The sequence below is a fragment of the Danio aesculapii genome, chromosome 23, assembly GCF_903798145.1.
Source record: "Danio aesculapii chromosome 23, fDanAes4.1, whole genome shotgun sequence".
In the NCBI taxonomy this organism is placed as follows: domain Eukaryota; kingdom Metazoa; phylum Chordata; class Actinopteri; order Cypriniformes; family Danionidae; genus Danio; species Danio aesculapii.
In genome coordinates, this window is record NC_079457.1 from 44,580,730 (window position 1) to 44,606,194 (window position 25,465).

General features: G+C 36.4%; 1 protein-coding gene across 1 annotated transcript; it reads left to right on the top strand.

The window, feature by feature from the left end:
• Positions 1–25,460, top strand: fbxw12 (F-box and WD repeat domain containing 12). The gene is made up of 10 exons (XM_056449056.1): positions 1–135; positions 1,115–1,152; positions 2,103–2,276; positions 5,121–5,238; positions 10,437–10,646; positions 10,729–10,893; positions 14,409–14,613; positions 16,565–16,743; positions 18,841–18,971; positions 22,298–25,460. The coding sequence occupies exons 1-10, from the start codon at positions 34–36 to the stop codon at positions 22,395–22,397; spliced, it is 1,422 nt and encodes a 473-aa protein (XP_056305031.1). The 5' UTR covers positions 1–33; the 3' UTR covers positions 22,398–25,460.
• Positions 25,461–25,465: the final 5 nt, after the last annotated feature.

Here is a 25,465-nt window from a genome sequence, read left to right on the forward strand (position 1 = left end):
ACTGAAAGTAGCAGAGCAGAGGTGGTACAGTAGATGGAGATGGAGGTTTGTCAGAGTTTGTCTCTGGACTGTCTGATCAGTATTTTCGCTCTTCTTCAGGATGAAGATTTACTGACAGCGTCCGTCGTCTGTAAGGTAAGCAACTCTACACCATGCTCTACACGATGACACTATAAATGCAGAACACCTGATGTGACTGAAGACTTTAGTCATGATTTAAACCGTTGTTCTTCTGAGAAATGACATTACTTGTGACTAGCACTGAATAAAGTGTAAATCGGAATGCGGAAACAGGTATGCTTGTAATCATAAATGGCACTGATTCGTCCATTCTAAAGAAGCGCTGAGAAAAGTAACAGATATCACGTGACAACCGTGTCCAAAATCAAACTGGACAAAAAAACATTGAATTTAACTATTGAAACCGATGCTTTTTAGTGGACAACATACAGGAAGCAAATAGAATACATACTATTCAGTCTGTGGACCACAATATACTTAAAATTGATTTTAGGAATAATCAAAAATAAATAAAAAACAGCGATATGCTATATTTTAGAGAACTACTTTCACTGTGGAATGAAAAATTGGAGTAAAGTTGGTTTTATATTTGCACGTTCTGACTTTATCCTTAGAAAAGCATTGTTTTCAAATTCTAAATAGAAAATCACATTAGCTGCCAGATACTATTAAAGTACAAGATTGTTCACAGTCAATTCAATAGTTCTAATGTTGTTTTGAAGTAATACATGTATACTTTCAGACCAAATAGTCACAGTAGTGTGGTAAACAATTTGGGGAGTGTGTGACTATTTGTTAAATGAACGAATGTACGAACATAAAGCCAACTTTGCCTCGATAAACACAGGACATCTTGCAATTTTGAGCAAGTTATAATTGTGAGAAATAAATTCTGAATTCTGAGATAAAAAAAAAAGTCAGAATTAAGAAACAAAAACTCAGAATTTAAACTCAGAAATTAATATAATATGTAAGGTCAACAAAATAATCAAACAAAATCACTGTTCTCAGAAAAAAATGTGAGGAATAAAATAGCAGCATGTCATGTTGTTAAAGTGTGTGATCTGCATGTAAATTTAAACCTGTTGTTTAGGAGTGGCACTATGCAGCAGAGACCCCGTGGTTGTGGAGGTAAGTCATTAACGATTATTTTGTTAACATTGTAAAATGACAGTAATTATCTGTACAGAGTAAACCTTTTATCTCATGATGCTGAAGGGCTGATATTGCTATAATTTAATACTATTGAGCAATAACCCAAGTTTATCTCTAAAAATAACGTTTGTATGTGTATTCTGGTACATTTTGACTTGAAAATATAAACCTAAAGACTCCCATCATAGTTATTTCTGACTGGTTCCACCTCCTGAATCATACATTTAACTTTGATTATCTTTTTTATGTGTTTGCTCTACAAATATATATAAACAATTGCATGAAACATCTATTTTCTGTATTATTTGTAATTTCAGGAGTAAAAACAAATCATTTTGTGTCTCTATGTTCTTGTCAACCCTGTTACGTCGGTTATAAAAAGGCAGAACAATCTGTAAAGCGCTGATAAATAAAAGCATGTTACCTGCTCCAAGTGATGTCACTTCCTCTGGCAGGAAAATTTGGATGGCATTGATACCTAGTGTCTTTATTTTTCTCATTATTTTGTGTGAAATGTTTGGATACGCCAATTGTAGATTAATTATAATGTCAACTATGTTACTGTGATGTTTCAGTAAATGTCTCATTCATTTTTTTTAAACTGATATAATGAAAGTACATAAAATTGGGTTTTCGACATGCCGTGTGGAATCTGGTTTGACCTTCGCATCTTAAGCTAAAGCACAAAATGGTGGAAAAAGTCTCTTTTAAAAAACGTTTAAAGTCTTTTAAACTCTCTTAGTGGCTTTAAAAGAAATAGTAACATACTGAAATGTTCTCTTATCACATTTTGCACTATTTTACATTAATATCGGATTAATCTGAAACTTATTTAAATGCTCCCGCAGTTCTGGAATGAGTGTTGTAGTTTACGCCTTGTCAATTTTTCTCTGATGAGAAGCTTGAATCTCGTCCATCATGTGTAGGAGAATGTGCCTGCAGAGATGGAGTTTCTGCAACGTTTCTCAGCTTCTCTCAGACACTGGGATGCCCTCGTGGAAAGGTTATTTCCAGCGGCGCTCTCACCTGGAGAAGAAAATGAAAACAGGCAGGTCAACTGCAGACTACACCTGCAAAAGCCTTCGAGGACACAAAGGCAAGTGATCTTATTACATCTCCAGGAGCTCAGCTGTAATGCTATTACAAACCATATCAAGAGCTGCACTGAGACTCTGCTGAAGTTCAGTTGATTTTACAGTAGGAATACACGGCATATCGGCAGCCATATAGATATATAGATATTGGCTAATAAAATAAATTTTTAAAGTTATCGTTATTAGCCTGACAATAAATATATAGAACAAAATATGCAGATAATTGAGTGATATTTACAGATAATTGAGTGATATTTACAGATAATTGAGTGAGATTTTCAGTGTATATATATATATATATATATATATATATATATATATATATATATATATATATATATATATATATATATATATATATATATATATATATATATATATATATATATATATATATATAAACGCCACCTCCGCCAAAAATTAGATAATGACATTGAGTGAATGCTTTAGGGCCATTGTACACTATCAGCAAATAGATTTGCTTCAAATCATCTAAATCGCAGCGTCAGCGCATTCAGAAATAGCAGTTTGTTGCCAAAAGCCGCTAAACGGCACTTGCCTTTGACAGCAAAAGCCGCTATATCCCGAGAACCAATCAGAAGGCGTGAATCGAGTCATATGTTTTCAATGTAGCAGTTTGATGAACTGGATGAGCCTATCTGACTGTCAGTGAATGGCAAACGAAAACATCCCTTACCTCAAAACTCATGCAATATAAGAAAAAGAAAACACAATGTACTGTCAGAAGTGTAGCATGCATTCATAATGTGCTTTTGCACAGCGGCCGATTTACTCTACATTAAACAGCAACTACGGTTTACGAAAGACAGAGTTAAGATGCTGTTCTTTTATCTCATGTGGATGCTATGAGGATAAACAAGGGACCAAGACCTCGAGTATGGTGAGAATGAAAGAATGACAGCTTGTCTGAGAGGCACCCTTTTTGTCCAGTAGGCCTACCTTCTGTTTTATTTGCTAATGTAAGCTATTTTTTTTTAAAGATAAATATAATGTATAAAACTATACATTATTTGTAATACTTCATAATACCTATACGTCTGATAAGCTTTTTATATTAATGGACAATGCACTGATATTGATGTTTCACAATGTTTTTACACAACATTATTGGAATCTACCAAGCTTAGTTTACAATGTTTGCAATGAGAGAGAAAGAGCTTTATTGCCAGGTATGTTCACACATACGAGGAATTACAGAGACAGGACAAAAAACAGATAATAAATATATTTTAAAAGATAGAAGTAAGTAGTGAGTGCAAATATACAGATTGACAAGTGTATGTACAGCTCTATTACTATATACAACGTTATATGTGCAGCTGTTATGTGCAAATTGGCATGTAAAGTGTGTTGTTAAATAAGTGTATATGTGTATAAAAGTGTATAGCAAGTAGTGATGTTGGTTTCGCAATTATTATCATCAAGTGTTCATGAGATGGATTGCCTGAGGGAAGAAATTGTTTCTGTGTCGGGCTGTTCTGGTGCGCAGTGCTCTGTAGCGTCGACCAGAAGGTAAAAGTTCAAAGAGGCAGTGTGCTGGGTGTGAGGGGTCCAGAGTGATTTTGGCAGCCCTTCTGCTCGCTCTGGATAAGTACAGTTCTTGGGGAGTAGGAAGGGTTGTACCAGTGATTCGCTCAGCAGCCCGAACTATTCGACGTAGTCTTTGGAGGTCGTATTTAGTAGCTGAGCTAAACCAGACAGTTATTGATGTGCAGATGACAGATAAATATAATGTATAAAACTATACATTATTTGTAATACTTCATAATACCTATACATCTGATAAGCTTTTTATATTAATGGACAATGCACTGATATTGATGTTTCACAATGTTTTTACACTACCAAGCTTCGTTTACAATGTTTGCAATGTTTACATTGCTCTACTTACATTAAATCTAAATCCCAAATATCAGTAATGACAACAGATTGTTAAGATTTGATTAATGTCAGTTTTAAAGTAATTGACTAATGCACTTAATTGACAGATTTAATTCATTCGTTTTCCTTCTGCTTTTCCCCTGGTTTACCACAGCGGAATGAACCGCCACTTACTTGACAGATTTATATATTTTATATCAGGTGGTTATTGTAATGTGTTTTATGTTTGGTTTAAGTAATTTCTAATCGCATCTTTAGTGATTTTCAACTGATTACAGTGTCTTGTTCCGATGGCTTGATTTAGAGGTTTTTTATAAAAAGCAGAGGTAGATTTAGCTGGTTTTGACGCAATAGAAAATGTACCTTGTTAAAAACCAGTGAGTTGTCTAAAGTTTTTAGTTTTTTTTACTAACTAATAACCTCATCATTACATATAAAATGAAACTTCTGAACCTAACCAGAGGAGCCTGATAGAAAATGCTTGTTTACAAGAAGAGAGGTCTGATGTATTTGGAGGGTTTTGCATCTGAACTCTTCATATATATATATATATATATATATATATATATATATATATATATATATATATATATATATATATATATATATATATATATATATATATATATATATGCATATTCTTTTTTGTCAGGCAGTAGGTTTTATTGATAGGTAAAAGAAAGTTGGCCATAGAAAAGAATACTTGATAAATACAGTTCAGAGATCAGTTCTGAAGTAAAAAGTTTAATATAAAATAAAATCAATTGTTTACTGTATTAAAACAGTATTTCCCTTTAGTTTTTTTCAATCATGCAGAAACATGTATAATCGGCTAATACATTGGCCTCCAAATTTAAAAAAGCTCTTGGTCAAAAATTCCTTATCTGTGCATCTCTGTTTTACAGTACACATTATTGTGTTTATGTCATACTTGAATTCTACAGGCAGAGTTGTTGGTTTTGCATACCTGGCTGGAAACGATGGTTGCTCAGACGTGTGGACCTGCACACCAGTTGTTTGCAGTGCATCGACAGATGGCACAATCAAAGCATGGGACATTCAAAAGGTATGATGTGTGCTTTCTTTTTTATGAGGTAGATGTGTATGTTTGTTAGCATGATGCTTTAAAAAAGGCATATTTCAGTCCAAAACGGAAAGAAAAACATAGTGGCACACTTTAGGCTGTCTTTCTAAATTACCTTGATTTTGATTGTTCTTGATTCTTACTGATTTCTTTTTTTTTTTTTACATGTTCGTCATACTTTAATACTAGTTTTAGATCATCAAACTAATTAAATCATTCATTCATTCATTTTCCTTTGGCTTAGTTCCTTTATTCATCAATGATCGCCACAGCGGAATGGACCGCCAACTTATCCAGCATATGTTTTACACAGCGGATGCCCTTCCAGCTACCACCCAGTACTGGGAAACATCCATAAACTCTCACATTCACACACTACACCTAATTTAGGTAATACAATTCACGTATAGCACATGCCTTTGGACTGTGGGGGAGACTGGTGCACCTGGAGGAAATCCTCACGAACACGGGGAGAACATGCAAACTCCACACAGAAATGCCAACTGACCCAGCAGGGACATGAACCAGCGATCTTCTTGTTGTGAGGCGACAGTGCTAACTACTGAGCCACCGTGCTGCCCAAACTAATCAAATATTAGTCTAAAATAAAACGCAAGTAAACACATCAGGCAGTTTTGAAATGAACGTTTTTGTCATTAAGGGAAACCAAAATACAAAACTGCATAATGCAGCAGGACAATGATACAAAGTCCACTTCTGAATGGCTGAAGAAAAACAAAATTAAGACTTTAGAGTGGCCTAGGCAAAGTCCTGACCTGAATCCAATTGGGTTGCTGTGACTTGACCTTAAAAAGGCCATTTATGGTCAAAAACCGTCCAGCGTGGCTGAGTTACAACAATTCTGCAAAGATGAGTGGGACAAAATTCCACCAGAGCTCTGTAACAGACTCTTTGCAAGTTATTGAAAACGCTTGATTGCAGTTGGTGCTGCTAAGGGTGGGCCAAACATGTTATTAGGTTTAGGGGCAAAAGTCTTAGTTTAAAAAGGCATAATGTATTTACTTCATACCTGTCAACCCTCCCGTTTTTGTCAGGATTCTCTATTATTTTACAGTTCTATCCCGCTATCATCCCATAAGAGTATTTCTCCCGTATTTTCAGTCTTTTTCTGAAGGGTGGCAAATAAACATTAAAGAGCCGAGCCTCCCTATACACAACCTATACCGCTGAACCACCAGGGGCCGCCAATTGCTCTTAAATGTGAGTCTGTTCTGTGCTTTCGCTTTGTTTAGGCATGAAAACACTTTGAAATAAATATAAAAACCACGGGATATCCTTTCCTTTTAATTACAGGTGCCATCTCCCCTTCATATGCAATCCTCAAAATAGTCCTATAGCGGTGCGTGACTGTCAGCTGACGCAATCCATTGTGATAAATAGACGCTGTTTCCCAAACAGATTCTGTACACGTGTTTTGAAGTGGAGTGAAAGTCTGGGTTTTGGGTGCGTGTTTGAACAGACATATACACATAGTTAATAATAATAACATCTAAAGATGTCGATCTTGGTAGGTTTTTTTCAAACACAACTAATTTCGTCCTAAATAAGCATAAAAAGTCAGGAAAGCAATCGAAAGCTTTTATTATAACGTTAGATCTGTGCATTTTTAAAGTGACACCTGTTATTTAATTTAATGAAAAGAAAAAAATCTAAATAAGAGATTCATTTGTTGCTCTTCAGAATGTGTAAGTTATACAGAGAAGAAATGGCTAATGAGATCTCATAACTCGAATCTATTTCATTATAGCTTTTAATTTTAATAAGCTGAACTGTTCACTAATTTATTTGCTGCTAATATAATAATAATAATAATAAAACATATTACTGGCCATTTAACTGTTTATTTACAATGAAACCGCTCCAAATGAACATATTAATTAATTTGGGGATTTTTTAGAGGGGGGGGGGGGTGTCGGGGGAATCTCTTATTATAGTGGGCATATCCCTTATTTTCACATTCAATGTTGACAGGTATGGTTTACTTGTGTTATCCTTGACTAATATGTACATTTGTTTGATGGTCTAAAACATGATGGTCAATTACAAGGCCCGCGGGCCAAATGTGGCCTGTCAAGACATTTAATCAGGCCCGACAACAAGTTTTGGTAATGAAGTTCAAGTGGCCCGCGCTCGCTTTAAATATTAGCTCTGTGACCATTACAATATTGAGACGCCGGTGGTGCTGTTGCGCTTCACCCTGCTCTCTAATTTAGACGTTAGCATAACGTTACACTTAATGTAAACAAGGTAAAATATTTCTGAGACTAGCACAATGGCAAAATATGCAAAGTGGACAGAGAATATTGTCAATTCCAGTCAAGGTGGGAAATATTTATTCATATATTACAAGTGTCCTTTGAAGCAAAATAATCGAAATAACACAATTTCTTACCATTTATTTTTTATATAGGCTACCATTTATCTATAGTAGCCCACTAATAAATATATTGCTTTAATTTTTTAGTTCAGTTGTAGGCATCGACAGTTGGCAGGGATCATTTCATGATTAGGTTGCCTTTTTAGAGTTAAAAGAATAAGTTTAACAACACAACATCAGAATCCATCTGTTGCTTGTTACAATGTGGTATATCAGCTGTTGGCTTTTTGTTTTATTATCAGTTTTTCTGAGTAGACTATTGTTCTATGCGAGCCTACTGTACTGTTTTATGCTTACAGTATATTGGTTAGAGACCTTATTTCATGTTTTGATAGAGATAAAAGCTGCTGTGACCCAAATGTGGTCCAAATTAAATATAAAACCTTGCTATTTTGATAAATGTGGTTTAATGAAGTGTAAGAGATGTTATACAGTTTTTATTACACTTTTATTTTCTCCAATAAATACATTTTTTAATGCGCATGTACAGCCCCTGAATTTATTCACAACACTCAGTGCGGCCCTTACCAAGTTTGGATTTGACACCCCTGGTCTAAAATATTAAACAGTAGGAGAACAGTAGGAGTTTATTTATCGCTGTCAATCAAGTGCTGACACTGGTGCACATACAGTACAATAGGGCAGACTCCTTTACAGTTCTTCACTGCATGTTCACATCCATTGTCAAATTGTTTTTCATAGTTACATTTTGGTGACATTATTTCTCCCCATAGTTGGCTTTTTCCTGAAGAATGGTACTGCTCTCTTTCAAATGTTATTACAGTGTTATTTACAGTATGATAGTTTTAGGGTTTAACGAGGTAACATTGCTTTATTGTGTGCAAAACAAAAAGAATACATGAACTCCAACAAGTAACATTCACGTATAATGCAAGATAATAAATAAATAAAGAGGGATAGAGTCACGTGACCCTACTCTGTTTTATACTTCTGATCTCTGGTCAGGTAAGACGATGGACCCATTTTTGAGCCTTACTTAGCACTGACGATGATTGGAAGCTGCACTGGCATATTTTCCATTACATTAAATGTATTATTTACATGAAAATATTTGTTTACAGAAGAAATGCACTGTTTAAAATATTATTTACAGGATATCCAAGAGTTATTTTATTTAGATGAGATACTGCTTATTTTCTACTTAATATGAAAAACATTGAAAATAATGATAAGAAATATGATAATAATCAATGTTGTTTCCAGAAGTGCAAGTTATTTATTTTCACTTTTATATAAGAAAAAAGTGACTTGTTTTTAGGCAATGTGTGTTTTACTTTCAGTTGTTCAACATTGATGTTCAGTAAATAATCATAGATAGTAGATAGTGTGTGTTTCCTTCAATTATTCTAAAAATAAGTAACGCACACTTCATTTACTGTACAAAACTTGTCAGTGAACTCTGAGGGCAAAAAATAAAGTAAATAAAACAATCGTTCACTAATTGTAATCAAGTCAAAATGTTCAATTAATCGAGATTTTAATTCAATTTAATTCACCTTTATTTGTATAGTGTTTTTACAATGTAGATTGTGTCAAAGCAGCTTCACATAGAAGATCATAGTAACAGTGTATAAACAGTGTAGTTCAGTTTGTAGTGTTTAAGTTCAGTTCAGTTTAGGTCAGCTCAGTGTGGTTTAATAATCACTACTGAGAGTCCAAACACTGAAGAGCAAATCCAACGATGCGCAGCTCTACAGATCCCGAACCATGCAAGCCAGTGGCGACAGCAGCAAGGAAAACACTTCACCAATTGGTGAAAGTGAAGAATTAAAAAACCTTGAGAGAAACCAGGCTCAGTTGGGCACGACCATTTCTCCACTGGCCAAACGTCTTGTGCAGAGCTGCAGTCAAGGCGCCGGAGGCTGGAAGCTGGACCTCAGCGAAGACTCGTCTGTCCTGAAGCGTCACAGGAATCAGTCTCATGTTCTCCACTCCTCCATGACTACCACAGTAGCTGCTCCGGATACGGCCTCGTCCAAGATATGGAAACCTTGGGATCATCTCGTCGCTGGTCTTGGATCGAATCAGTGACTCTGCATAGTCTGAGGGCCTCGGGAAGAGTATCCCCAGGTGGAAATAGAAAATAAAGAGAATAATTAGCGTAGCTGCTGTTCATAGTGTATATAAACAAGATGCAGAAACCTGTGTGGAGCACATTCATGTATCATACTGCTTAGTGGTGCACTAAGTGTATGCTTTACTGAACAGATAGGTCTTTAATCTAGTTTTGAATTGGGAGAGTGTGTCTGAGCCTCGGACTTTATCAGAAAGGCTATTCCAGAGTTTAGGAGCCATAAATGAGAAGGCTCGACCTCCTTTACTTGACTTTGCTATTCTAGGTACTACCAGAAGCCCTGAGTTTTGACATCTTAAAGAGCGAGTTGGATTGTAGCGAGACAGAAGCTTGGTTAGATAAACAGGAGCTAGATTATTTAAAGCTTTGTAGGTAGGAAGCAATATTTTAAATTCAGTTTTATTGGGCAATTTTAGGCCGAATTGCCCAGCCCTAGTGATTGTATCTCACACTTGCAGTCCATAAAGTACTCTCTTTTAAGAACATGACATTTTGTGCCTTGTATTTCATAAGATTAAGGATTTAACAGGGATGCACTGATAACCAGTCACTGTATTTGTAAGTCAGTGATTAATATATAGGTTGATATACATTTTTCTGTGCCTGATTACATAAACAAAATACAAACAATCCCAATGGGAAGCTTAATTCCTGATTCACATATAATATCGTTCTGTTTACATGCAGGGAGTTAATTTATGGACAAGCCCTGTCCAAAGCCCTTTGCAGGACATGACAGTGGATGCGGTGCAGTCTGTTATCATCACGTCTGACAGCACAGGAACCATCAAAACCTGGAAGGGTGCAACTGGAGAGGAGCAGGCCTGCTTTAACTCTGGCTTCTCCAGAAGCACTCTGCTGGCGTTCAGCAACAAAGACGGCAGCTCTTTCCTCATGGTGGGCCATAAATCATACGTCTGAATGTGCACCGTCTCAGTGAATGTGCAGTATTTATTACAGAGATCGCATGTATTTTCAGGTGGGAAGTGTTTTGGGGTCTCTGCTGGTGCTGTCGCTGCCTGCTTTGTCTGAAGTCTCTCGGCATGTGGTGTGCGACTCCTTCATGCTAAACCTCCTCCTCTCAGCGCCTGATAAAAAGTGGATATTTGCTGCCTCCAAAGACAATTTTGACTTAAGTCCAAAGGTAGGCAAGAATTATTGAGACAAATCAGAAGTCCAAATAAACACAGACGTTAACATAAATCTTTTGTTTACTCTTTGATGAAACCTCAGTTAAGTGTAGATTGTTGATATGTAAAAAAAATATGGGTGGGAGAAATATCGAATATTGCAATATTTTCTACTCGCCCACATCCATATTTCAATGAATCAATTTCTTTACCGTCCACTAGATGGTGGTGTAGAACTTGATTTTTTTTTCTGGAGAGCGGGTCACATTTAGCATGCAGTAAATTAGTAAAATAAAGATGTGAAAAGGTGCAGACAGCCATCACAATATATTTAAAACAGCTAAATATTGTATTGTGGGGACGCCCAGTCAACGTAAAAATATGTTTAATGTTGACATTTTTAATCAACCCCTTTTTACATATAAGGTTGAAGCCAAAATTGTTCACCCTCCTGTGAATTTTGTTCTTTTTCTAATGGTTATTTTGCTAATGATGTTTAACAGAGCAAGGATTTTTTTCACAGTATTTCCTATAATATTTTTTCTCCTGGAGAAAGTTTTTGTTTTGTTTCGCCGTTTTTTTTAACACTTAAAGGTCAATATTATTAGCCACCTTTTTGTTATTTAATATTTGTTTTGGGTTGTCTACAGAAAAAAAACATAGTTATACAATCACTTGCCTAATTACCCTAACTTGCCTAATTAACCTAGTTAAGCCTTTAAATGGCACTTTAATCTGAATACTAATATCTTGAAAAATATCTAGTCAAATATTATTTACTGTCATCATGGCAAAGATAAAATAAATCAGTTATTAGAAATGAGTTATTAAAACTATTGTTTAGAAATGTGCTAAAAAATCTCTCTGTTAAACAGAAATTGGTGATAAAATACACAAATAAATACATATATAATTTTTTTTGAAGGGGCGGGGTCTCCTTTCTTTTTTTGTCCTTGGCTGATCACATGCCTGATTACCATTACAACTAATAATAATAATAACAACAACAACAACGACGACGACAACAACAACAACGACAACAACAATAATAATTAATATTAGAATGATTTCTGAAGGATCATGTGACTTTGAAGACTGGAGTAATGAAGCTGAAAAATCATCATTAAAATCACTGGAATAAATTATTAAATTAAATTATAAACTACTTTTGAACAGTTATTTTATAGTGCAATAACAATTCACAATTTTATTAATTTTTTACTTAAACTTAATTGTGTTTTTAATCAACATGATTATCAATAATGGTAATAGCAGAATTCCTCAACATTGACTTGGTTCAATGTGTATAGCATGTTATTTCATATTGTTATATGTGTATAACAATATAAAACAAATTATATATGTACACAAACAAACACACATATATGAATATATACATATATGCATACAGAAACCTGTAAATGAGTATAAGAGAAAAAACTATATACATAATGTCAGAGAAGTACATAAATGAAAAAAAAAAGTGTACTAAAATTATTGTAAAACATCAAAAGATAGTTTGTTGTCACCTATATCCTGAGACATCTTAATTGTTTCTCCTACGTTGTTAAAATAAATCACTTAAGTTTTAATAATGGAGATCAAATTTTCATGTATTTGGTTCCAATGATGGATTGTTGAAATCTTTGTTAATTAAGGCAGTGGATTGTTCTAGTTGAACAATGTCTATAAAATAGTATAACCATTGCTGAACTGACAGGAGATTAGGAGGGAACCTGGAACTGATGATTCGTTTTCTTTGCAGCTGTTAATCCTGAGAAAAAAAGTTCGTTTTTGATTTAAGGTCAGGGTTACTGAAGAATCATCATTCAATAGGAAAAGGCAAGGTTCAGGATCAATGGTTCAACTTTTACTGTATTTGATTAAATACATTCAAAAATCATACTGACCCCAAACTTTTGATCAGTAGTGTTAGTGTGTGTGTGTATATATATATATATATATATATATATATATATATATATATATATATATATATATATATATATATATATATATATATATATATATATATATAGAATGGAGATACCTCTAAATTATGTTAATAATTGATCTCCCTCTTGCCATTTCAACCACCTGAGACCTTTGTTCATTTTCAGAACACAACTGAAGATATTTAAGGTATAATCTGAGAGCTCCCTCATACTCCCACAGACAGTAATGGTCCTGCGATGTTCAAAGTCCATGAAAAGAAGCAAAAACATTGTCAAAACAGTCCATGTGTCTTTGGTTTGTCAACTGTAATCATAAGAAGCTCCCAAACACTTTTGTGAACCAAAAAAAACCTGTAAAAACAGGTTTGATGTTCGGCATCAGATCAGGGTGTGTGTTTGCTATGGGAAATACAGTGCTTGTATGTTGCGCTGCTGGCTCTAAAGGCCCCATAAAGTTCTTTTCATTCTTTGTTTGAGGGCAAAAAATAGGCTGAGAGACTGACGAATTTACCTGCGTTATATCTGCCAGTGATATATTTACTTTCCAATTTCTTTAAAAAATGTCGCAGCAAGTTGTTGCAACTGATGTGGCATGGCCTTAGATTTGATGCATTTTGTTATAAAATAAACAAGGTCAAATAATTGTGAGTCGAATGAGGTGCGTTGGAAACAAAGCCAACGACCATGCTTCAGTGGTCAGATCAGAAGACCACAACAAACTGTTTTTATATACTGGCAAACAGCCTTCTCCAAAAGAAGCATCACCTAATGCTTATATTGTGCTCTATTTGCTGCGGACAGACACCGAATGGCCACATTCTCTCATAGAAAAGACAAGGTGGGCTTTTTGTCCAATGTGAGACCCACTCTGAGTTTTTAAAATCTCTCCAGAAACAATCGTACAGGTGCGGATACATCTGCACCAGCTCTACTACTCCACTCTCCAGTGTATTCATGCGACTAGTGTTGTTGTGCTGGATGTTGTTCTACCAGAAACTGCATGACAAAGAAGGCGGAGCTCTAGAACACACCCGCTGATTGCATAATCTTCATGGACCAATGGCAGCTCAAAGGTGTTTAGGAGCAAAAACGAACTTCCCCAAAAGTTTGCTCTAGTAAGTCTTTCCAAACTGATGACACAAAGTCATAAAGAACATAGTTTTGGCTGGATTTAGTTTGAAATTGTCATTTCAGTTCAGTTTGAAGTATACCGCGTCGTGCGGCCCATAAAAAACACACACCTTGAGGCCAAACAATGTTTTTAGTAATTGAATCACTGAAGACACATGGATTGTTTTGACAACGTTTTTTGTTCTGTCTATAGAGGACAACGGAGAGCTCAGATTTAAACAACGTGAGCTCAAGTGATTGATAACATAATTTTCTTTTTTGGCTGAACTAAACCTTTAACTAAAAACCCATTAAAATAATCAAGGTGTAAAAGTAGCTTGGTCCCAGGTTTTGGTCAGCAAAATTGTCATCCCTTCAGCTATCTGTGTGTAATGCTAACAATATTACAGACATCTCATTTGACAAAGTGTCATGATAATGAAGTGTGGTGTGTGTTTGTGCAGGTTTTCTGTAGTGACAGTGTGTGTGACCATGCTGAGGACCGTGTCTGTTTTAGTCTGCCAGTCACCGGCTGCTGTGCTGCAGTGTTTCTCCCATCTCAAGCTGCTCGGCTTGCGGTCATTCACTCTGACGGCCTCTTCAGAAACAAAACACTCTCCGTCTTCGATTTGATTATGAAAGAGTCCAAATACAAAAGGGAACCTCGTGGTGAGTTTTTGAAATATACTGATTGTCGTGTTGTAGGTTTAATTTAAGGGATACCACAAGGCTCAGTTCTTGGTCCCTTACGTTGTACATTATTTTTCTACCGCTTAGCGATAAACAGAGTTAGTTTCCACTGTTATGCCAATGATACACAACTCTATTTCTCCTGTCAACCTGATAATTTGTACAAATTCACAAAACGAACAGATTGTATAGCTGATATTAAAAATTGAATGGCTAAAAATGTCTTACAGCGAGGAAAAGAAGTATTGTCATGTTTTTTTTTCCTGGGAATAACATTTCTAAAGGAGCTGTTAAAGGAAAAGTACTGAACTACAAAAATGTGTTTAATACTTTGTATAAAAATAGTTTAATACCATTTTGGTGATGGCAGCTTAAAGACGCCTCTCATATGGAGAATGAAGTCACATGCACTGCCTAGGTGTGAGTTTTTCCACAGACAGATCTTGATGGTTTTGTGGGTCTCGTCTATCAAATCTGATCTTTATATTGGATTCAAGTCAGGTGATTGGCTGATTTACACTGAGGAACGGCAGAGGGTTGCTGAAGAACTACTACGAGATTTCAGCTGCTGTCTGGGCTTTCACTGCCTTTCTACACCTTCCTTTCTTCATGTGTTCAATACTTTTTTTCTGCATCATTTCATTTGATGACGCATCACTTATAATTTGTAAACTAATTAGATTTGTTTTCTTTTCATATATGGATTTCTTTGGTTGTTACCAACATCTGGTGAAAATTTCAAGCCAGCGGCACCTTTGGAATAGGGTAGATGCCGAAGCATGCTACTAGGACTTTTAATTTGCCAGTAACCTGGGTTAAGAGCTACCGATGAACTGTTTGCAATTGCAAAATCAGCGCGTTTAAGGTCTGTTTTCTTTCAAAATCAGCAATCTCCACTGGCTGAGTGATATCCGATATAAAGTGGGTCTCATAATGTACAAGAAGCACTGCATTCAATTACATTTTCCCCCGTCATGTCTTTATAATATGAGCATTTATTTTACCCCAGTATATTCAATGGAGCTTCTGCGCTAGCCTGCCGATTCTGACAGGGGCGAGGCTAGTAAACGAGAGTTTTACGCTTGAGCAACTGAATGAATGCCAAAGTCTGTTTAACTGATTGTATTTTAATTACATTACAGCATCGATGCTGTAAAAGCGGATAAAATGGAAAAAAAACTCACAATAACCGGTCACCGGAAGTTTATCAGTATGGGAACAACACTAGCTCGGCATATACCCTATTGTTTTTTTTTTTTGAGAAAAATGGTGACGTGTTCAATACTTATTTTCCCCGCTGTATTTCAGATAAAAGTGAGGTCTTGCTTATTGGACTGAAAAAGAAAACTCTAGAATACTGTCCATGAATTTTCAATCCAGACGTCATCTTCAGTCCAAAATTTGGGGGTGATTTTTGATAGCAACCTGTCACTTGAAGGCCACATTTCTAGCATCTGTAAAACTGCATTTTTTTCATCTTAAAAATGTTGCCAAACTTCGACACATGCTATGTGCTTTGCCACAATCTGCATTGTAATAAGTGCCATAGAAATAAAGATATGAATTGACAATTCATCCAAAACTGTAAATTCTGCCATCATTCACTCGCCCTCCACTTGTTTCAATCCTGTATGAGTTTCTTTTTTCTGTTGAACACAAAATATATTTTGAAGAAAGCCGGAAAAGCAGCTATTGACTAGTATTCCTACTATGGATGCCAATGGCTGTTTTTCCCCAGCATTCTTCAAAATATCTTCTTTTTTTATTCAACAGAAGAAACTCAAAAGATTAGAAGTTGAGTAAATGGTGAGGAAATTAAAACCTTTGGTTGAATTGTCTCTTTAATGCTTTTTATTTATTGTTTACAATCCTCACTTGCCTAGAGTGTGCATTGTTTTCTGACACAGCATGTCGTGCTTTCTCATTTCAGCTCAGCAAGTTGCATCTTTTCAGGTTGATCTGAGCCATCGTTCAGACGTCATTCTTCAGGCTAGAGGGAGCAGCACTGTTCTGCTCGCAGACGGAAACCATCTGAAGGTCTACACCATTAAAGGGGAACTCGTAGCTAGTTTTGAAGATCATTTACAGCCAATCACTGCACTTTGTGTGGTAAGAAGTTTGACCACTCTCCTCCACTAGAATTCTCCTGTGACTATACTCGCATAACTGGACTGTTATGTGAAAAGGTCGGGGCGCCCTATGAAATTATCAAAAAAATTATCTGATCTTTGGCAGGTCTTAAAATTTGGGAAATAAAACCTCGGATGAACAGTGAAGTCAGGCATTGCTAATAAAAAGGTCTGAATTTATGATCAGCAGAAGTTTGATCAGTGTGTTGGTCTGTAATGTTTAAGTAATGTTTTTCATCAACTAATTTCGAGAGGATCACATGCTTATGATTGACCACAGCTAGTCCCACATTAGCTAACGCACGATTCGCCAATCAGATGACTACTAACTCACTACAAATAACCAGAGTTTCTTAGCTCAGTATCTTTGTCTTGAAAAACCCCCCCTCCCACCCCCATTCCTCCCTCCTTTTTCTAGATTGGGTGACACAGTGGTTAGCACTGTTACCTCACAGCAAGAATGTCACTGGTTAAAAGTCCTTACTGGACCAGTCGACATTTCTGTGCGGAGTGTGCATGTTCTCCCTGTGCTCGCATGGGTTTCCCCTGGGTTCCCCTGGTTTCCTCCCACAGTCCAGAAACACACAATATAAGTAAATTGACCAAACCATATTGGCACCATAGACAAGTTCTTAGTAGTATATCTCTCTTTCGCTATCCCTATAATCTGTCATTAGCCATTAACAAGTCTGGGGGAATTTTCGAGATCTACCTGAGCTCAAACTCCCCTCTCGCCCTGTTAAAGGGAGGGAGCCCAGGGCTCAAGGATCTTATAAGCTCAGCTGTGTCAAACACACAAAGCATGCCAAACACGCATCAGTCATCAGCTAAGTGTAAACTCTTGAAGAGAAACAAAAGAGAAAATTCACAATAAATGAAGAGCCTAAATTAAAAGCTAATTAAAGGGATACAGTAGTTCACCCAAAAACGAACATTTACTCATTATTTCCTCACCCTCAAGGGGTTCCAAAACATTGAATCATCCGTTCATCACAAAAGAAGATATTTTCAAGAAAGCTGGAAACCTGTAACCGTTGACTTCTATAGTATTGTTGTTTCCTACTGCGGAAGTCAATGGTTACAAGTTTTCAGCTTTCTTCAAAATGTCTTGTTTGTGTTCAACAGATGAAAGCCACTTGGAACCAGTTGGTGTGTATATAGTGAGTCAGTTTACAGTTTTGTGTTAACTGTCCCAACAGTTACTGAAAAACTAACTGAAATAAAATAAGCTGATAAAAATGAGTAATTGCTTTCAGAATTAATAATCACCCAGTCTTAAAAAAATCTGACCTGAGGCTGTTCAGAGAAACACCTGACAAACACATCAGTCAAACACGATTAAACCTCTTTTTCATATAGACATAAAACATGAATACTTTTCTTCCTTTGCCAAAAAAATGTAAAATATGAATGTTTAAATACATATAATATGAAAAGATGTTCATATTTTATTCATTGCAGATGTGTGGGTTTAGTGTTTGTTCAAGCAGTTTTACATTTTATTTTCATTACTAAGAGCTTTGACTTGATGTAAACTGTGCGAACACTAAACTTTGCTTTGGTTCTGTTCCTTTACTAAAATGGAAACTAAATATATCAAAACTAAATGAAAAGGCTTTCACAAAATAAAAACTAAACTAAAACTAACAAAACCATTAATAAAACGAACTAAAGGTAAACCGATATTTACAACAATTTTAAAAATAGCATCAAAATTAAAACTAATTTAAAAATACAAAACTGATAACCTTGATGAACACAATGGCCGTCCCACAGCTAAAGGTGAGCCAATCAGAGGACTTTAATCCTAAAAGTGTTAAAAGTGGATGTGCAGGATCTCAATCATACGTTTGTCACCCACGGTTTCTTATCTTGTCTTATTTTTGTTCAATAAATAATGACACAGTGTGAGATGTCATGTGATGTTGTTAATCTGACGTTTTATCTTACAAACTTTAGGACCAGCCAATGCCCATGTAGTTTTGTTATTTGTCCTGATAAAGAAAACAATGAAATTCAATCGTGTGTTCAAACCTTTTGACATCAGCGTATAAAAGCACTGTGTTGGTTTTTGCAGGACAGTTTTAGGGTGGTGACAGCGTCTCGTGACCTGTCCCTCAGAATACTGACCTGGAGAACTCACCCCGAACATGGGCTTACCCTGGAGAGTCAGTATCACCTGCTCGGAGGATCCCACACAAGATCTAGGTTCAGTATCATCCTTCATGTTTAAAAGGCACTTTCACATAAACAATGCATGCGTCTCAATCATCTACCTTGTTCAGTAGTCATCTGCACTTAAACGTTTACTCCCTGAAAAGTCTCAAAATGCACTGTGAAATTCAGGGAGCATCAATGCGCATACCTGCCAACACACTAATTTTTCTTAGGGGTGTCCCGTATTTCACACCCATCTCACGCACTCTCCCATTTTGTTCTGGTTCTCATATTTTTGGTACAGCCCTACCCCCATCCACCCTACAATTGGTATAGTTTCCGATCGCCGCCACCACTCGTAATTTAGACCATTTAGACCAATTTAGTTCTCACATTTGCAACTCAGATGACTGAAATACTTCCCCACCCCCTTTCCCCCACTGCCCCCTCTGTCTCCCGGAATTTTGGAGACAAATGTTGGTAGGTTTGTCGATGCGCAGTATGTGCCCTTAACTGAAGGAGCGCAAAACATGAATCGCATGAACTAAATTATCAAACATAATGATAAAGTAGAGACTTGAAACATATTTATTTAAATTTAAAGTCCGCATAAACTGGAAGAAGTTGCTGAGACTTTTATTTCAGAATGTTGATGTACTTACAACTGAAACTGAATATTGAGTAGGGGGCGGGGCTTTCTTTTGTTTTCCTCATAACAAACTTAACGTAGAGCCATATGAGAGAGAGAGAGAGAGAGAGAGTTCCAAAATCTTTGATCGTCACTTGATTCATGTAGACTCAAAAAGTGATTCATGGTTAAATCGAATGTTAGATAACAATAAAATATACACAATATTATTTTTAAAAACTTTGTACCTTACAAAAGTGCAAAACCAGCCATCTTCAGCAGCAACGTGTCTTTAAGCGCCAAGAGATGCTTCATTATTGTTTAAAAAACGTTCCGTTGGCGTCAATGGAGTTGTCGCAACTCTCTCTCTATGGCTTAAGCGTAAAGGTAAGAGAGGGTTTTAATATGCAGTTGTATGAAAACCCTCAGGTTGATGTCATTAGGATCGACACTCTGAAAGCAGAAGCAAATAGTCAGAGACTGCGTCCGAAACCGCCTACTACTCAGTAAGGTACTGCATTTAAATTCAAATGTACTACTCGGCTGTTAGAAAAGTACATTCTATACAGTATGGATGTGAGCAGTATGAATGGAACTCGGAAGTACTACGTCTTTTTGTCATGATCACGTGCTCTACCAGCGTTGATTTACTCCCATTCATGAATTCTCTCATGGGGCATCATGGGATAGCACAGCATGCTTCAGATGCACACTTTAAAATCTCACCGGAAGTAGTAGGTCATCTGGGTACTTCTCATGTACTGATATTCGACTTCTATGAATTCGGACATACCACTCTGCTCACATACTGTTTTTAGTGTTCTCTCATTGAAGATTTCATTGAAGATTACCAAAACAAATAAACTTTGTAACTTACGATTTCATGTGGAATTTAACAAGAACGGACAGAGTTAGACAGGTTAAGAACAATCTAGCACACTTTTATAATTGTTTTATGGTTGAAATGTTAGTGACATATGAAACAATCAGATTATTTAGCTATAATGTACTTTTAAAAACAATGTAAAATTAATGTATGAAAAATATTAGTTCTGATGTTGTTTATAAATTCCAGTTTTGATGTCGTACAACGAGGACATTCTCATGTCACTGATGGCCCGTTTCCACTGAGTGGTACACTATGGTATGGTACGGGTCGGTATGGGTCACCTTTATCAGGCTTGCGTTTCCACAGCCAAAAGGGTACCAATGGTCATTCACATATCAAATGAGAAGCACTTCACACAAAACAGATGCTTCATACACATAAATACTTGTGTATAAATGTTCCTTACTAATCTTTCTATGAACATGATTTGAGTATAACTGCGGATCAATGATGAACGTCTGCAATTATACAAAATAAATAAATTCAACATATATGAAGACGGTATCCTGGTGGCGCAGTGGGTAGCACAATCACCTCACAGCAAGAAGGTCACTGGTTCAAGCCCTGGCTGGGTGAGTTTTCATTTCTGTGTGGAGTTTGCATGTTCTCCCTGTTGGCGTGGGTTTCCTCCAGGTGCTCCGGTTTCCCTCACAGTCCAAAAACATGCGCTATAGGTGAATTGAATAAACTAAATTGGCCGTAGTGTATGAGTGTGAATGTAAGAGCGTTTCCTGGTGTTTGGTTGTGGCTGGAAGGGCATCCGCCGCGTAAAACATATGCTGGATAAGTTGGCGGTTCATTCCGCTGTGGCGACCCCTGACTAATAAAGGGACTCAGTTAAAAAGAAAATAATTGAATGATTACATGACGACATATAAACCCTTACAGTCTCAGATATGCTACAAATTACAAAACAACTACACACAACATACATTTAGTCCTTATTTGGGCTCAAAAACAACACTCAACATACAGTGCAAACCTCTCATCTGCATCTTTAGTCTTCAGCAGCACATGTAGCCTCTTGTTAGAAAGTAATTCCATTATTCCGAGTTCTTAATAGTCCAAAAGGCGATGATAATAGTTATACACGGCAGTTTGTTCATGTTTTAGGTTGCTGAAAGAATCATTTGCTTCTTTTGTTTAGTCATGCTTCCCTCCCGCGTTTGCTTCTGAAAGGATCGGGCGTCGGAAACACTTCAATAATCATGCGCTTGTTATTATCATCAGTTCATCACGCACGGTGAGTGAACGTGAGCTCTCTGGAGAAAGCGAAACCGCTCACACTTTGACAGGCTCGTAAAACAACAACCGGACACGACAAATTTTGTTCTTCTTGGCTTTGTGGCTGTTCATCAAGACGACGACAAGGTTTGTTTGAGCTTGGGTCAACCATGGCTCATTATTATATGTATATAGTATTACGGTGTAATGTTTCGGCTGTGTATTTAAAAATGGCGGTTCGGTTCCTTTGTTTTCATTCTCCTGGCTTGTTGCACATGCCAATAGCGTTCAGCTGCACGTCTAGTTCCGCCTTTTGGTACTCTTTGGTCGCGCCAGGTACGTTTTGCAAAGGGTGCCCAAAAAGTGAGACTGTATGGTTTGCTTTTTGGTTCCTTTTGACAGTGGAGACAGCCATAAAAGCGTACCGACCTATAACGTACCGTACTGTACCTCTCAGTGGAAACGAGCCATCAGTGTGTCCCAATGTGTAATGAACCAAACTCAACACTGCCCTTACCAGTGCCCGAATTCAAGTACACAGCCTATGACCCCAGGAGCTAGGGAGCTGATTGAGACACACCCTGAGTATTAACAGGTATTTATTTAACATTACTTTTTTTATGAACAAATTTGCAGAGGATTCACCAACGTTGCCTGTGATTATTCGAGTATTGTGGCCTCTGTGGAGTCGGTGGATGGGAAGGACGTCCTGAAGGCTTATACCTTTGATTTCTGACCTCAAAACCAATAAATGTATTTACGTCTCTTTTATACTCATTATTTATGTACAGCATGATCGTGCCTACAGTCTTCCTGCATTAATTAGACAATTCAAACACTTAACCTTTTAACTCTCACTGTAGGAAAAACAATTTATTTGGTAAAACTGTGTTTCTTTGAAACTGTGATGTTTTAAAGTGTTAGTTCACACAAAAAAACTCAAATTCTGTCATTAATAACTCTCCCTCATGTCATTTCAATCCCCTAAGATGTTTCTGAGAGCTCCTCCATTGACAGCAATAGTCCCAAGATGAACAAAGTCCAGAAAAGGAACCCAAAACATGGCCAAATGGGTCATCAGTAGCTCAACTGTAATCATTTAAAACTCCAAAAACACTTTTGTGCACCAAAAAAAAACAGTAACACTAATATCTGCTTTTCTGCTGCCTCACTTCCTGTGTTACACAATATGTTGCATTGCCCACAGTGAACGCACATCCTGATCTGATGTGGAAGATACTGGCGGATGAAATATTTTTTAGTTCATCTGTAATCATACAAAGCTCCAAGAACATTTTGTGCACCATAAAAACTTAATAAAAATAACTCGTTCTTCTTGATCGCCAATGTCTTCTCACTGCCTCAGGTCAGGGTGCGGGTTGTTGGTAGAAGGGATACACCTGTGGCTGAAAGTTTATTAAAAATTTGTTCATTAAATTACCCATTACGTTGTGTTTGTTTAACGTCTTCCCCCACATACACAACCCTAAACCTGAGGCAGCGGAATATTGGCAAACAAAGTAAATGTTACAGGGTTTCTTTGGCACACACTAGTGTTCTTGGAGCTTTGTATGATTACAGTTGAACCACTGAAGACACATGGACTGTTTTGATAATGTTTTTGTCATCTATGGAGGATAAGGGAGCTCTGAAATTTCATCTGAAAAATCTTAATGTGTGTTAAGAGGTAAATGAAGGTCTTATAACAAAATCAAGGGAGTAATTAAAAACAGAATGTCGTTTTTGAGTGAACTAACTACTGAATTGCCATTCACAAAAGCTGAACTGGGGTGCGTTTCCGAAAACTATCGTTAGCCAACTAAGGTCACAAGTTGTGTCGTTCGCAAACTGCGTCGCAAACTTCCATGCTTGCAACTACACCTCTGGAGCTGTTAGAATCATAGTTCATGGCTGTGTTCTATTCCCACTTATCCCCCCTATGCCCTATTCATTTAGAACATTCTAACATTCAAATTTGGAATGATGTTTTCTTTTTAAAGCATTAAAGTGATTATTCTTACGTGTAATTTGCTTTTAAATTGTTTTAAAGTTCAGTTTTAGCGATCTTCATATTGACAATTGCGTTTCCTTCGCAGTGCACTTTGAAAACATTGAACCCATTCTGAACACAGCCGTGGCTCATGACGAAAGCTATTGACCTTATTCTTCAATGCGGTAGTGCGCGCGTTTTTGCGATTGTTTTAGAACTTCCGATTCAGCTGCCTATGGGACAAATGACTAGGAATAACTAACGGCAGAAAAGGTCACACTACTTTACAAACAAGTGTTTGCATTAAAATACAAACAAAGTAGAATATTATAATAAGAAAAGATCAGTTTGCAACACCAAGCAGCAAACGAGCTGTTTTTAACGTCTAAAAAAGAAGGAAGTGAATGAGACCGAGTGAAGTGAAGTCTCGAGCCAAAATGATTCAAATGGCTGCGCCCACTCGTATGCGGAGAATAAGGTGAATAGGAGACCTATTATTTAAAAGCGGAATTTGTTACGAATCCAAAGCTTGTGAAAACAAAAAACACAGCATACGTTAATGCTTTTAATTTATAGTAGGTTATTTATTAAGTATCTGAACTGTATATGACACGGGCCTGCTGGTTAGAACATTTCTGCAGTGTTTTACATGTCAAATTGTAAAAGTAGACTTTGTTTTTTCTGGGTTTTCACCTTTATTGGACAGGACAGTAGAGAATATTGACAGGAAAACATTAGCATAGGACCAGGAGGCCAGATTCAAACTCGGGTCGCCATGAGTGCATGTGTCGACGCACTAACCACTACACCACTGGCTCAGATGTAAAAGTAGGCTTTTAAAAAAATAAATTAACAATATCCTATTTAATAATAATTATTATTATTATTGTAATCATCATCATCATCATCGTTAATATTATTATTATTAGGTAACACTTTACAATAAGGTTCATTAGTTAATGCAAATACTAACATGAAGTAATCATGAACAACACTTGGACAGCATTTATTAATCATATTTGAACATTTACTAATGCATTATTAACATCCATTCTTGTTAACATTAGTTAATGCAGCGAGTTAACATGAACTAACAATGAACAACTTTACTTTCGTTAACTAACATGAACATTGTTTGTTCATGTTAGTAAATGCATTAATTAACATTAACTAATGAACCTTATTGTAAAGTGTGACCTATTATTAATAAAGCATGATTTTTTTTCATTTCCTAATAAATAATACATTTAATTTCCTAATAAATAGCCTCATAATTTATATGATTTGTATATGATATTGGATTATGTGTTAGATTTTGTAAGTGATTTTATGTTTTAGAATAAAATATGTAATATTCTCAATAATATTTGTAAAGGAAACACAGACTTTATATGTGCCATTTGCATATATTTCAATTAATATGGAAAGAGAGTGGATGTTTTTACCAAAACTAATATAGGATTTTTTTTAAATGCGTGTGCGTTTATAACAATATAATTTGCACAAAGAAATTATGGGATTCTTCTCTAAAGAAGTTGTTACTCCACCCTGTTTAGAGCATCATTATGAGCATTTTAGGCTATAACTAACATGGTTCAAACAATAGATCTGCGACAGAGAAACTAAAGGTTTTGGGGAAACACTTCATCGAGTCACTACATCGTTCTTTTCCCAACCGATGCATCATACTATGATAGTTCAGCCGCGAGTTACGTCATTGTTTGGGAAACGCACCGCTGTACGCTTTTAACATCTGTTAGCCTACAACACTTGTATGCCAATGTTAAATAAAGACGCTTTTCATTTCTAGTAGT

What these genes read in the sequence shown, in the direction of transcription:
- fbxw12 (XM_056449056.1), top strand. Translation starts at nt 34, where the DNA reads ATGGAGATGGAGGTTTGTCAGAGTTTGTCTCTGGACTGTCTGATCAGT. An exon ending in CTTCGAGGACACAAAGGCAA is followed by an intron (nt 2,277 to 5,120) that starts GTGATCTTATTA and finishes TTCTACAGGCAG; the next exon opens with AGTTGTTGGTTTTGCATACC. An exon ending in ATTTTGACTTAAGTCCAAAG is followed by an intron (nt 10,894 to 14,408) that starts GTAGGCAAGAAT and finishes GTGTTTGTGCAG; the next exon opens with GTTTTCTGTAGTGACAGTGT.